This window comes from Engraulis encrasicolus, chromosome 12 (genome assembly GCF_034702125.1).
Source record: "Engraulis encrasicolus isolate BLACKSEA-1 chromosome 12, IST_EnEncr_1.0, whole genome shotgun sequence".
Taxonomy (NCBI): Eukaryota; Metazoa; Chordata; class Actinopteri; order Clupeiformes; family Engraulidae; genus Engraulis; species Engraulis encrasicolus.
This window is the reverse complement of record NC_085868.1, coordinates 14,056,433-14,071,766: the sequence shown is the minus strand read 5'-3', so window position 1 is coordinate 14,071,766 and position 15,334 is coordinate 14,056,433. Positions and strand designations below refer to the sequence as shown.

The 15,334-nt window shown below is 40.8% G+C and overlaps 1 protein-coding gene across 1 annotated transcript in view; it reads right to left on the bottom strand.

Annotated features, from left to right (window-relative positions):
* Positions 1 to 15,334, bottom strand: part of LOC134460340 (uncharacterized) — a 23,849-nt gene extending 8,515 nt beyond the window's left edge. Inside the window, exons 1-10 of the mRNA XM_063212771.1 lie at positions 15,134 to 15,334; positions 14,412 to 14,508; positions 14,178 to 14,312; positions 13,941 to 14,074; positions 13,710 to 13,846; positions 13,431 to 13,524; positions 12,750 to 13,088; positions 12,349 to 12,511; positions 12,142 to 12,269; positions 11,321 to 11,519 (exon numbers count right to left, since the gene is read on the bottom strand). Of these exons, the coding sequence (XP_063068841.1) occupies positions 11,321 to 11,519; positions 12,142 to 12,269; positions 12,349 to 12,511; positions 12,750 to 13,088; positions 13,431 to 13,524; positions 13,710 to 13,846; positions 13,941 to 14,074; positions 14,178 to 14,312; positions 14,412 to 14,508; positions 15,134 to 15,283 (1,576 nt within the window). The 5' untranslated portion in view covers positions 15,284 to 15,334. The remainder of the gene's footprint in view (positions 1 to 11,320; positions 11,520 to 12,141; positions 12,270 to 12,348; positions 12,512 to 12,749; positions 13,089 to 13,430; positions 13,525 to 13,709; positions 13,847 to 13,940; positions 14,075 to 14,177; positions 14,313 to 14,411; positions 14,509 to 15,133) is intronic.

The window sequence follows — 15,334 nt, the reverse complement described above, 5'->3', positions numbered from 1 at the left end:
GACACAGAGGTCATGTCCTCTGTATTTTTTTCAGTAATGTAAAATGTATCTATGATAAAAATTAATATAGATCAACAATGATAATTTCAGTCTGTATACGACACCCATATTTATCCTCAAGGCAGTGATAAATGAAAACAAACCTAAGAGTTTGATTGAAGTATTTGAAGCATTCTAAATATACAGTATGCAGTACAGCACACAGTATTTGACCTCTGTATTTGAAAATGTCTGGTTATGGCCCTGGTTGCCATCCCTCTGTCAATCTCTCCATCTCTCCTTCAGTCTCTCCATCTCTCCTTCAGTCTCTCCATCTCTCCTTCAGTCTCTCCATCTCTCCTTCAGTCTCTCCATCTCTCCTTCAGTCTCTCCATGAACAGCCAAAGCAGTGCCCAATGGTTTTCCTCCAAGTCGCCATCTCTCCTCCAATAAATCAGGAGTGCGGACTAAAAAGAAAACAACAATAACAAACCTAAACTGTGCACACAAAATGGCAGATGTGATTAAGCGCGAACCAGATGCAGACACCCACACCATCTGAGTCATGTGGTGTGGTGTAGCGTTGTGGGACGCTGGGGTTAATGCAGGGTTAATCACTAGCCTCCATTTTTTTAATCAGAGAACCCACAAAAGAATCACTAATCACATTTTGAAAAACAACAAGCATTTTCAACATTGGAGCCTCGGCTTCAGATATGAGCCTATGCATATTTATGACAGAATGTATTTTTTCCTTTTCTTTTTTTTCTTTTTTATTGCAAAGGGACAATGGGAGAGTGTGGTAATACCCTGGCACGACATCAAATAGCTCAACAATAATAGGATTATTTCTAGTCAACTAAGAGGAAACGTATGTAACAAGACATTACAAAAAAATCTATTTGAAACCGCAATTTCTGATCTTTAAATTAAACATTGCCAAATGTCTTCCCGATAAGTAAACTGTTATGAGTTTTGAGCCCAGAATTTGTTTCTTCCCCCCTCCCTTGAAAGTTCCATGTTAATTGCGATATCAAAGACGTCTCTGCATAGGAAAGTCATTATTTTCTAATGAAACATCAAATGGGGGAAGAAAACAGCAGAAAATGAAATGGATTTGGAACCGTGAAACGCACACTTGTGTTATTTTCAGAAGAGCTTGCATGAATGGTGGGGAGGAGAGGAGAGGAGAGGAGGACTGGGGGAATTTTATTATGATTATAAAGAGTGCATCGCTCTTGTTTAATTAGAACCAGATAAAACATAAAAATTATTCAGCAATGCTAATCCTAGGGCTTTCTCTCATCTACATTACAGTGTAATTTCAGGCTTTCTGAATATTTTACCATCACATTTAATTATCTCTGGCACGTAATATCCTCTCGGCGGGCACAGCCTCTTAAGCTTTCTCTCCCTCCCTATAAGTTCACAGAAAAAGTCTCTCTCTCTCTCTCTCTCTCTCTCTCTCTCTCTCTCTCTCTCTCTCTCTCTCTCTCTCTCTCTCTCTCTCTCTCTCTCTCTCACCCGATACATTACTGTATCTGTGTTACTTGCTCCATCTTTCTCTTTTTGACTGTCTCAGTCTGTCTCTCTTTTGTCCTGTCTGTCTCACTAACCTCCTTCCTTCTCTCTCTCTCTCTCTCTCTCTCTCTCTCTCTCTCTCTCTCTCTCTCTCTCTCTCTCTCTCTCTCTCTCTCTCTCTCTCTCTCTCTCTCTCTCTCTCTCTACCTACAATGTTTGCCCCCTCTCCTGCCCCTCTAAAGCAAGGAGGAGAGGAAAAATGAGAAGTGTGGGATACAAGCAGACAGATAGATGGATGGAAAGCCCCCAACCCATTCCAACGACATCCTCACATTTGTTTCATTCAGGCAAACTGCCACATTATAGAGACACAGAACTCCCCACTGAGCCATTTCGAGCTACTGTTGGTACTTCCACACTGCACATGCGGTAATCAGACTGCACTGCCGAAAAAATTACAGTGTTTAGCAATCATGTCCCTCTCGACAAACAGGTTTCCCTGCATCACACATCCAATCAACTCTCTCTATTATTCATAGAACCCTTATACATCCACCGAAACAACTGCGGCACGGTGAGAAATGATTGCAAATCCAAAGCGTAACATACATATTTAATGCGCGCCACAGCACACAACATGTAAGTGCTCCTTTGTGCCATGCAATTTTGTCACTGTGAGATTATGATCACCATGCGCTGTTATTTTTGTGCCCTGTGTTTTAAACATAATTTAGCATCAAGCTCTTGCATAATTCAGATCACCTGTTATTATTAAAGAAGGGGCAGAGAGAGGGGGGGGGGGAGAAAAGCTCCAATTTAATGGAATAAGAATGACACCTTTGATTTAAGATGGCCTGAGAGAGCCCTTCTATTTCACAGCGTATAATGTAGCAATTATTTACTCCGGGCTCTCTGAAAATGGGCACTGGCGTTTATATTTTTTATTTTAAATGATTGAGCTGTCTGAAATGACACCAGGTTTTTAGTTCCATATACAAAACTTCTTAAGCCGTTGTATACATTTCATTGAGTGAGAAGGGCCCTGAATGATATTGCCTTTTTTCCTTTGATGTTTAAATGCAATTGCAATAGAATATGCACCGCTCCTAAATCTCCAGCACCACCACTCCTGGTCTTCCTCCCCTTTAGTTCCCTGAACGTGTGAAACTAAAGAAAGACATCACAACGTGCTGCCAGGGAGGAGTGATCAGACAGAGAACAGACAGCAGAGAGAGAGAGAGCGAGCGAGAGAGAGAGACAGAGAGAGCCAGAGACACCTAAAAGAAGGCTGATCCTTTGCAACCTCAATTGCAAGTGTAAAAAGAGCCGTTTGTTTACACAAAAGGCCCTGGTCGCCAGGAAGCGCAGGGTCATGGAGGCAGGAAGTAGGGGAGAGGTATTTGACTGCGGGGCAACTGTGATGAGCGCAGCTGTTTCCGCTGTCATGCGGCTGAGGCTCGCTTTGCTTTGCTTCGCTCCGCTTCTCCTCTCTCTCCAGCGTTGGAAAAGAGTGAGTCTGTTAGGGGGCCAAGGCGCAGCGTGGCATCACCTGCAGCGAGCGAGCGAGGGAGAGAGAAGGAGAGGGAGGGAGAGAGAAGGAGAGGGATGGGGCGAGTGGGGTGGAGGTTAGTGATACAGACAGGAAGAAAAAGAGAGACAGATAGAGACACCGTCAAGTAGAGAAAGAGGCAGCAAGAGAGGGAGTGAAAAAGAGGGCAGTGAGACAGATGAAGAGAGACCGAAAGAAAAAAAAGAGGGAGTGAGCGAGAGAGATGGAGAAGAGGAAGGCAAGAGAAAAGACAGCCAGCCCTGCAGGGAGAGGGAGAGAGAGAGATGGAGCAAGACATAGAGTGAGAAGAGGGAGGGATACAGGGAGACTGAAAAAGAGAGAGGAGGATAGAGAGAGCCAGTCAGCCAGCCAGCCCGCCAGCCACCGAGCCAGCAAGCCAGGCAGGCAGGCCTGAGAGCGGGACAGCTGTGTTTTCCCCCACACTGTAAAACCTTATAAGTTGAGTTTACTTACAAAAACCCAGAAAAGTGGTTGCCCTAGAAAAACTAAGTAATTATGAATGATTAAACTTACAATCTTTTGTGACCTCAACTGTTGTATATACTCATTATATGTAAAAGTTTAAGTTAAATGTACTTAAGTCCAAATTGATTTAACCTACCATCTTCCACAGTAGTAACTGTTATCTATAGTTATTGTATGCAAAATTCCCAGTTTAATGTACTAAATTCCCAGTCGCACCTCCCATTCCTCACCATGACTGAGACAACTGTGGCATGGAACCAGTCCATCACACTGCTCTCTTGTATTAATAGACCAAACTATCCATAACCACTGAGAAATTCAAGTTTCTGCAGTATGTGCAATATTATTACCATTTAATTATTGTAATCTCCTGGATGATAGTACATTAACCAGTGTGCATAGAATACTCTAGTTGAGCATAATTAGACAATCCTGAAATGTCAAGTAAGCAACACACCAAAAAGGATACCTGCTACCACAATACTCACTACCAACTAAATACCTAGCCAGCCAACAAACCAGTCCACCAGCCAACCAAAAGAGTCAGTTGTCAGCTAGCCAGCGAAAGAGCCGGCTAACCAACTAACACTCAGTTAGTCAGCCAACTAACCAACAAACAAGTCAGTTGTATGGCTAGCCAGCTAACAAACCAGCCATACAGTCAACCAAAAGAGTCAGTTAGCCAGCCAACCAGCTGGCCAACAAACAGTCAGTTGGTCGGTCAGTTAGCTCACTAACCAACAAGCCGGACAGAGAGCCAGCGAACCAGTCATTTAGGCAAGCAACTGACAGTCTGAGTTTTTATAGAGGTGAAAGTTAACCATGTGACCAGAGTAATCAGGCATGTGGCAGCTGCAGGTAGTAATTCAATGAACTTGTAACAGTCCTATGTACTCAAGTGAGGGCAGGTACTAATTGACAGGTGGCACTACCATTGTTCCTGGTTGATGGTAGGCAATGTCAATTATGTCATGCAGCATTTGACTTTCAATTGTGCAATGGCACTTCACAAGATAGCCTAATTTTACTAGGTGGCAATATTCTGATTTAAAATTGGATGCTGCAGCGTGGCCATATTGTCAGTTGAAATTTGAAACGATCTGTTAACATGAAACACACTGCAGGAATACATTCAACTGCCCACATCTGGGTAGAGGCCAGTTGGTGCAGCCTGAAGAAAAAGAGGCGGGGTCATAACCAAAACTTATGAATTTAATCCATTCAACTAAAACATATTCATCTGAACAACTATTTCCTCAAATAAGTTGTCAATACTCAGTATTCTTCAGAAATGCCATCAAACTTCTATTTTTTAGTGCATTTTAATTAGTCTTGGTAAGTACATTTGATGTCTGGGTTTACAGTGCAGGCAGGGTCCCAGTGATGTGCACACTTCGTCTCCAGAGGAAGGCTCTCTCTCTCTCTCTCTCCCCCCACAGCTGTGCGTCTGCCCCCCCCACCAACTCCCCTTTCCCCTCTCCTCAGCCTGGCAGGGGGTCAGGATGCCACTCAGATGGGCATTTAGCGGCGCCCCATAAATAGACTCCATGGTAACATCATATATGCCTATGTATGAGACACACGTGGTGATGATATGTGTGCATGATTGTGGTGATATATTATATATATATGCATGCATATATTATGTGATGATATATATGGTAATGCATGCTAGGCCAGGGATGGTATGGTGATATAGGCTTGATATTGAGACCAGGTAACGGTTATAGGCCATTTGGATTGATCTGGAAAGCAATATCTTTGATCTTGTAATAAAATGTGGCTTCACGGACATAAATCAATGTGGAGACGGCTAGGCTTTTTATGGTGAGCTAAGATGGAAGTCCTCTTTTCCTTTTGCCTTCTCCAAAACTATTCTTTAACCGCAGTCCAGTAAACATTAACCCACAGCTGTCTTTTTGTGATCTGTCTATAGTCCGTGGTTCTGTTGTTGTATTATAGCCAAGTCAGGGCTGGATTGTGAGGGAAATTACATGGTGAGTTAGCGCAGACAAAACAGGTAAAATGCCCTTTGGGGAAGGATATTCCTCCTGACACATCTCTGTATGCCCCCCACCTCCCACCCAAACCCCCACACCCCCCTTCCTATCCTTCCTCCCTGTCTCTCCAATCTGTCCAGCGTCCCACTGAGAGGCTGTGTTTATCACGCCATCAGAGAAGGCCCATCACTCCACTCCGCCGCATCAATCCACATCAAGCCGTCATGCAATCAACTGGGGGTTACCATGGAGACCGCATGAATGCAACTTTGTGTGTTTGGCTTTGGTGATCGTTTTTTGATTAAATGGAATTTGCGATCAAGATGTTGGCTTGGGCATTTTTTTTCTTTCTTTCTTTCTTTCTTTCTTTCTTTCCGAGAAGCACCTTGATATATATCAACAGGGTCGAGTCATGATTCATTTCAGGCAGTGACTGACAAAGGGGACACAAAAGACAGCCCTGGTACTCCTAGTATTAAATCAGTGACACAGAGAAAGATTGAGCAAGTGAGTCATTTTTTTATGTCACTGAAAAGTTGTCACTTAGTTTTTTTGGTCTTAAATGATTTTCCAGGCTCATTCAACAGCTCATGAATAACCATAAAATAAACAACGCGCCCTGGCTGTCTGTCTGTCTCCCGGTTTCCTGAGGTATTAGCATCCACACACAGCTGTCGCGTTGTTATGCATGCGAGTAGACGACCGCGAGGTCATCCAAGTTCCGTCGGCTCTTTGTAGTTTGGCTTTCGGCATAGATAGCTCAGTGTGGGAGGCCCTCTTTTCAGAAGGTAAACAGAGCCCCTGCTTCAAGCCTCACACACACACGCACATGCACACACACACACGCGCGCGCACACACACACACACACACACACAGGAGCTTTGCAGACAGATATTTATTTGTCTTTTTTATCCCCTTGAATACACACAGGTTTTCTTTTAGGCTTGTGTGTGTGTGGGTACTGCAGCTTTTTTGTTTTTGTGTTAAAGCGCTGCTCTGTGGGGAGAGTTTGGGCATGGTTTTTGTATTCACATAATGCATTACACCATAACACAATAATTAGACTTAATGTGACTAGGGGATTACCTGCTGTTGCAGTCAATATGGTTACTCACCTTAATAGGTTTCAGAATTTAATTAAACAAACCTAAGAAGCAGAAAGGTTAGTAGAAACAAACAAAATGCAAGAGGCAATATCAGTGAGTCACCCAGGATATCATCCCAAGTAGGCTACACGTTTCCTTCCCTCACATATAATTGCATGAAAATTTCTCACATTTTCGGAAGGTAAAGTTCACAATGTTTTCAAAATCTGAGAGAGTACGAAAACATTGTATTATTCTACACCCACCCTCTTTATCATTTTCACACATGCTGTATGTTGATAGCCTACGCCTTTCCTTACCTTATTCTTTTACCTTGGTGATCCAGTGCTGTCTAGTTTCATTACACAGGCAGCCAAAGTGTTAGGGCCTTGACGCATTTCACCTGAAGCACTTAGTTTTACTACATATTACATTATAGCAACACCTTCATGAGAACCACAGACAAGTACAACCAAAGATTTCCATCCACTTCACACTTCCAGAGTTCTGCTGCCAAGCTGGAATTGATCTGTATGAGCTAAGGAAAACAAACATGTGGGCAAAACCATCTTCTCAGATGCACCACTGAAATACTTAACACGTGTTATAGGATATATAGGCCATCTGTATGCAGTGTGATTAATGGCCTTGTCATTGGGGCTGTACAGGAAAAACATATTAACCCCTTAGCGCAGAGCTAAGCTATGTTATAACCTTACTGCCATCAACATTGTAATGGCTGTGTCTTACATTAATCTTTTACTTAAGGCTCTCTGTAATGTCATAGTAATGTTGTTATGATGTAGTTGAGTATTTTCAGCAAATAGTGAATAGGCCCGCCGGCGACCCCGGCTGCACTAAGAGGCTTCTGCAGTGTTGATTCAACACTTGGGGAGTCAATTTGACGTGTTCCAGTCTTGTATTTGGCAGAGTACTCTCTACGTGATGAACTAACGCTGCATTTTTTTACTGTGTGGTTCTATTTACTTGCTTGGTGTTACATTTGTAAAGTAATTGGTAATACGGTATAACCATTCTTACTTACTTACTTCCGCACATGGTGGAAATGCTCAGGAGGAATGCTAGTTTGCTAAAATCTATTGAATATACTGTGTTTTGTATGACAAACCAAGTCAATATACAGTACAATAATTCAGTGCCCTTCTACTGTGTGCATCCATTTTAGTCTGTCTATCTATGTAAACGTGTCTGATAAATGTAGACAGATGGGCAGACAGATAGAGAGACAGTCTGTTACAGTAAGACATGGGCCCTGTTACAAAAGTGTGGTGTCAATTACCACATCATAATGCATTAGGCCTACCAAAGGCTCTGTGGAAAGATGTGACCGTGAAGACCTGTCAGTGACTATTACAGTGTAATACTGGTGGAATGGCGTACGTGGAGATAGATAGATAGATAGATAGATAGATAGATAGATAGATAGATAGATAGATAGATAGATAGATAGATAGATAGATAGATAGATAGCAAATTTCAGAGTGTTAAATTCAACTCCGAGGGTGTTAATTTTAACACTATGAAAGTGTTTATTTTGTCCCAATCTCTAGAGTGTTAATTTAACACTTTCAAAAGTGTTAATATCCAGAGTGTTACAATAACTCCAAACAGAGTTAATGTTTAACTCTCTGGTAACACTAAACGGTGTTACCTTCTGATTACACCAGTGTATAGAGTTACTTTTTAAATCTAGAAAAGTGTTGATTTCACACTAGTCGGTGTTTGATACAGTAGTGTATAGAGTGACTTTTTAAATCTAGACATGTGTTAAAAGTACACCAGTTGGTGTTTAATACAGCCACATGCCGAGTTACTTTTTAAACCTAGAAAAGTGTTAATTTTACACTATTTAGTGTTTTCCAAAGCATAGAATGAATGGGACAATGCTGTTTAAAACTGGTGTTAAAAGTAAATATGGTATAAATACAAAGCAAAGCAAATACAAGTTTAGTTTTTGTAGTGTATTGGTGTAAACCCTTTAACAATCCAACATAGAATACAGGAGGCATACACAGTCAAATACGTTCTAAACATTTTATTGACATTGAAAATCAAGCGATGGCATTCATTTTAGCAAAGGTGGCAGTAAGGTACAATATAAACATTTCCATTGGAGTAATACGAAAACTGCTTATCATAAGGTTTATAATGAAATAATTCTGCAACATTAGCAAGGTGAAAAGGACAAGGAGACTCTTCAATACAAAATGCACTGTAATGTTCATCAAAACCCAAGGTTACCACTTCCCGCAGTACAAGATATCCACAGCCATCCTTCACTATCATATTAATAATTTTTTTGAATGAAGGCATATCAGACTCTATGCCACAACAAACAAACAATCCAGCATGATATTCTGTACCAAAATATTTTATCCAGTTAGTTATATGAACATCAACATTTGAGCTCAGGTTAAGAGTCTGACATATAACTTCGTATCCCTCCAAACTGGATAGTCTTTCCACATGTATTGGTCCATGTGTGAACCTTTCAAAATTAAAACTTTCCCAATTGAAGGCCATGTGTGATTGATGTGCACTCACCATAGTTTTTGTTACATTTTTGAAGTTCTTAACAGAGCGCTTAAAAAAATTGTGCTTGGCCTCGAAACGCATACACCAAACATGAAGAATGGGGCCTATTTTTCTAATACAGTTGGGATAGTGAACTAAAAAGTGGTGCTTTGGTATCAGTCTTTTGTTTGGGAATATGGTCTTGAAAAGGCTGTGGTGATCTGAAATCAAATGCTTAAGAAAAATAACCATGCCTTCTGTTACACGAGGAGAGAAAACTATATACACAATTTGTAACAAAAGTAAGAGCAAGTGCCATACAGAATCAGTATTTTCAAAGAGATCTCCAAAAATGAGTGGTGTGTTGCGCAACAAACACCACGCCTGGCTCGCATTTAGCCCAAGGTCTTTACTATCATCAGTTTTCAAAGCAGTTGGACGATTTTTTCTTTCCATGTATCCATAATTGAAAGCATGAATGCGCTCACACAAATCATTCATCGTAATCCTCTTTGTATCAACCAGGTGCTGGTAAACAAGTTTTAGCTCATACTGAGCCACACCTTCCAATATATCGTGCATTATGTCCACAGCAAAATTATCACATGTGTGGAAATACTCAAGTGTGTTAAACAAGCAAGATCTTTTGACACCAAAAGCTGATGACAATTGTGGATTGTCTTGTAAACTGCTGAGATGTTGAGAATGAAGTTCTTTAGAACGAAAAATTATGCCAGGTTGATCCTCTGAAAATATTGTCTGCATCGCATCCCTGTCGGCTAAGCAAAAACGACAACAATATGTGGCACTGAAGGATTCCACAAATCCAAAGAGACCATGAAGTGCAAGGTTGTCCCCAGTAATTTGAACAATACTCCCCCTTAATGGTATGTCAGACATCGGTGTGAGGACACCATCCATTTCCAAACATTTCAAGTCATCCACAAGAGGCTTTAGAATAACATCAAAGCCATACTTTTTAATGTCTGTTGTGTGGAAAAGCAAAACAAGTTGAATGTTCATCAACACAGAGTTAAATTTTGGAGGAAGATTCCGCAAAATAAAATACACACAACCAAGCTTGTGTATGCCCTTCTTGGACCCTAAGGGATTAGCCGTCTCAAAATCATACATAGTAAAGTTGTAGTTGCAACGCATGTCTGTCAAATGAAAATAATCTGTTTGTGTTAACATATTCCCCATCACAAATGTCTTCATAAATCCCTTTGTTGACTTTTGTCTGTTGGAAAGCACGTAGTATCTCCTTGTTGTTGAACATTGATTTGAGTGTTTCAAGAAGTGGGACATAAACCAATTTATCGGTTATAGGAACCTGGCTATACATGCCTGTTTTCTTATCACGTCGAACATCAAATCTTACTCCTAGGACATGTTCCACTGGTTGCACTATTTGCCACTTGTCTTCATAGTACCTCTTGCGTTTTGCTAGCGTATTAAATTTATTCAGTGGATTTTCAATGGAACGAAAACATCTCTCAACTGTGTCAGAAAGCTCTAATGGAATATTACGAAGAATTGCCTCCTTTGCCTGGGTTTGTATGCCATCAACCAAATCTTCAATAGTCTCAACTGCTGCTTGAACTGAACTCTGACCAACCATGTTAGTCTGCAACTGAGCAACCAAAGATCCACACATGTCATTCAAATTAGCTTCAGTAACAGAAGAGCTCTCCATCGTTTGTCCTTCACCTTCACCTTCAACTTCATTATTTTCTGAACTCTCAAGGGTAGTATGATCCCATCCACCCTCCTTCTCACTATTGTCTTCCATGTCTGGGGTAGAGGAAGGAATACCATTTCCATGAATGTTAACTAAATGTTTCTTAAATCCAGAATAAGTTCCAAACACCGATGAGCATCCAATTTCTCCACAACATAAACGCAAATATTTTCCTGGATAAAGGCCATGATGAAATTTTAAATGACGGCAAATTAAATATGAATTTGAATGTAGTGTTTTGCAAATAAAACAAGTAAACATAAATGACAAATATTTAAGGCCCTAAATTTGGCAAATTACTTTTTCATGTTGAGAAATCTGGCCCTCAGTTCCCTGACTCTCGGTTTTTCTTTTGTCTTGCCAATATCGATATTGTACACAGCTGTTTGAATGAAGCAGTAAAAACCCCATCAAGTGCCTCACAATATGACGTCCCGAAAACAAAGTGTGCCTTGAACAGTTCGTCAAATGCAGCTACTGATGTTTGTGCTTTGCATGGTATTGCCTGGTTGTCAACGATGATGTAGAACTTGTGGATCTTGTTCTTCTGTTCCCCGACGCAGAGCATGAAGGGCTGAGATGGTTCCAGGCTGGACAGGAAAATCTGCATGCTTGTACCAGCCTATAACAAAGAAAAATAACAAAAACAAAACAAACAAAAAAATAACTATTTCATTCCATCAAATAAATCCAACCCTCAGCTCATCCAGACCTTTGAGTGGAGCATACCCTAGGAAAAAAATAAACTAACACAGCGAGGTGGCCAAAGTAGAAGTACTTTTGGTGTGTAATTACAACAGTAGCACATGATGTTATGTAATGAGATAGATGAGACTGTGTTATTACGGCAAGACACCTAACTACAAGAGACATAGGTGGGAAAGAAACTGTTTTTTTTTTGTTTTTGTTTTTTTTACTTTTAATTGTCCACTACTGTAAACACCAGATATAACCGTGATCAACACCATGAAGGTTTAGGTTCAACATTGTCAATACACATAAGAATGGAATAGAGAATATGAGACTCAATTGCCTTCATATACATACTCTATGCCATGGACTACACAGGTGAGCAAAATTTAGATCTGACAGGGATACAGAATAGGCCTACACGATATACCACACACACACACACACACACACACACACACACACACACACACACGCATGTGCGCGCACACAAACACACACAGACCTGTGAAAAGACATATTGCTACAGTCTTGAAAAGAAGTGCACTGATTACCTGCAAATATCGCACCAAGTAATCCTCTGCCTGGAGTGCACTGATTTTCGCAGATTTCTTGTGACCCTTCGATGTTGGTGGAATGAGATGCAGCAGCAGGCATAATGAAGCGATATCAATGTCCCATCCTACACAGTACAAAAACAGTTTTAAAATATGTACCAGAGAGTAAGAGAAAGATAAAAATGTCAAATTAACAAGACTTACCACCACCATCGCCTTGGGCAGATCTAAGAAGCTCTTCGACATGTGCAGTGGATACCAGCCCTTTGGCATCTTCAATGATTTGTGGTCTGAAGAATGTTGTCCACTTCGCCAGGAACTTCCCAGATGTCTCAGGTCCAAAAAGAGCAAGAAAGTCCTGCTCAATCTGGGATGAAAAAATAAAAATTAAAAGGAATACTTGGTGGTGATCACATGAGATCACTAAATCAAATCCTATCACAAAACATTATGATATGTACACAATTATGAAATACATCAAATTCTGAGGCAATATAAAACCTATATGCACAGCATCAGTTCAACTGGGAAATGATGTAACCTAAGCCTAAATAAGCTGAAGTGAAACTTTCCAAAAGTAATTTATAGACACAAAATATACTTACAAGGCCAGGTATGTCAAGAAATCTTGGGAACGTTTCGAGGACATCCACAGATGTGTCGGGATCATGGACAAGTTTCTGCCGGTGTTCAAAAGTGGCCATCATCTTCTCTCGAACTACTGCATCATCAGCTGAATGGTTCATCATAGATAGAGCCTCTACACACTCCTGCCCCGTCAACTGTTGTATTGGAGAAGCTGAGGGTCTTGCAGCCTTTGGCCCACCACTGCTGTCATCTTCTGCTGCTGCTGCTGTCCTTGAGTGATCAGAAAGACTCCGTTGCACTGTTTTGAGACGCCATGAAATGTAGCCGGAGCCTGATGCAGGATCATAAAAGTGTTCCTACAAAGATAATGCATGTACCGTATGAATTTAATGCATTCAGATGCTTTACTGTTTTTACAATGAGAACATTTCGTGATTTAGACCTCTTGTTTAACCACTTTTTATAGTGTTTTGTATGTTTATATTAATATCCTTTTCTCAGTGTTATCCTTATCCTTAACGTCTGCCAATTATTGTTCACTAGCAACCCATTTTATTTATTTTGATGTCCTTGTTTTTAATTCAACTGTTAAGCACATCAAATTGCAGGTCTTCAATAAATTGTGTTACCCAAAGAATCTAATTATTCAAGTTATTACTGATATTTAGACAACTTATTTAGACAATACTAAAACATACATATCCATGCTTGGACAATGGATCCTCCAGGTACGGGAATAACGCCACAATGCCTTGCGCATACTTCAGCTTAATGGCCTGGGAAGGGATCCGGCTGAAAGGAGAGCACAACAAGAGGAGTGTGCAATACATCATTAGTAGGAATAGGGATATCTGGGAGCAGTTGACAATTAACAAGATTAAGTACACTCTACTAATTACGTAGTTATTGAGGCATCTTTGGGTGAAAAGCGTTAAAAATATATTATTATTTTGCCATGAAAAGCCTTTCAAACATACCCATGCTGCTCCACCATGTCAGCGACCAAGATGTTAACAAGCAGTCTCCGAGTTGTAGCTGTAAGTGACTTTGTTTTATGGTACTCCAGGAAAATCTTCTCTCCCCCTGGTTTTCTTAGAAGCACTTGATTGACCATCTGTCAATACAGTTACAAATAATACTGCAATAAATATTTGTTCCACCTGCGAGCAAGCATTAGTAAGTATTCTACAGTTGACACAATTGCTTACATTTTTGGCAGCTTCTCTTGGGGTCTCCCTTCTGAGTATCTTACTTGGAGTCTCGGAGAAACTGTCATCCAAAATTACCGTAGAGGCTTCAGATGAACATGATGCAGCGGAGGATATCGACACGTCCAGAGAATCTGAAAAAGAGAGCCCATTAAATCACACAAAAAGCTGCCCACTACATTTCATTATACACTTAAGTCTGAATAAATGCTTCATCATATCACTTGAGGTATTTACCATCATTCACATGTGCATTTAACAACAACTCTCCCTTCTCCACTAGTTCGGAGAAGATGTCTGCATCCACTTCTGTTCCAGTAGAGTCTTTGTACATTACATCAGTCTCAGGAGGCAGACCAAATTTCTCCATGACTGTATAAAGAGAACACATGTCATTTTTCCACGTCAGAACTCCACTACACAATGATAAAAAAAGTAGCATTAATTTACCAGATTCAAAGGATGTCTAACCTGCTAGGTGAAACTCCTGGTAATTATATGTCCCATCATGCTCTGTGACCTTGACATATTTCTGTTTCTGTTCGAGCTTCACCTTCAGAAGCATCCTCTGAAAGAAAGCATACCACAGGCAACATTGCACTTTGAATAGTAGGCTATACCATGTCAGAGAACGAGCCTTATGGACAGAAGAGGTGGCAAAAGAAAATGTAGAAGTAAAAAACGAAACCTGTTTTTGTTGTTTTTCCAACAGAAGTAATCAAATCATTAAGTGTGGGGGTTTTATCTTCAGTAAGAGCACAAAAGTAACATACAATACAATAGGCCTAACTGGTTTAACAGTTGGGCTAGATTACCACAGAGCCGTGTAGCTCTGGGTTGCCATATCACAGGCTAATGTTGTACTGACAGACACCATACATTTACTTCCAATTTTACATTGGCCAGCTCTGAAGATACATTTCCCAAAATTAAGTAATGATAGTCAAAACCATTTTGGATCACATCCAAGGTCAACACAGAAAAAAACGTTCATGTAGGCATGCAAGAAGTTCAATTAAAATCGTTTATAATACATTTGAATGACTGTGTGTGGCTGGCTGGCCGCTTCTGGTGTATCAACTTGAGGGGGGCAGCCTCATTCAGAAGTCTGACCACTGGTCGCATTGCGCACGACGTTCTTTGAGAACGACTGTACCACGTGAAGCAAACTTTAACAATATTGGAAATCTTACCCAGGCTGAGCAGGGCGCCAGAAGACCCACAAAACACCTAGAGTCACGGCGAGTACGATTATTAGGAGCAGAAGCACGAAGATGACCTTCCAGTCGTGCTGCAGACACAAAACACAAAGTGCCGTTACCTTTTGCAGTACAATTGGACATTGCTCATACAGTTGCATTCACGCAGCACGCCATTACCACAGTGTGCAGCTC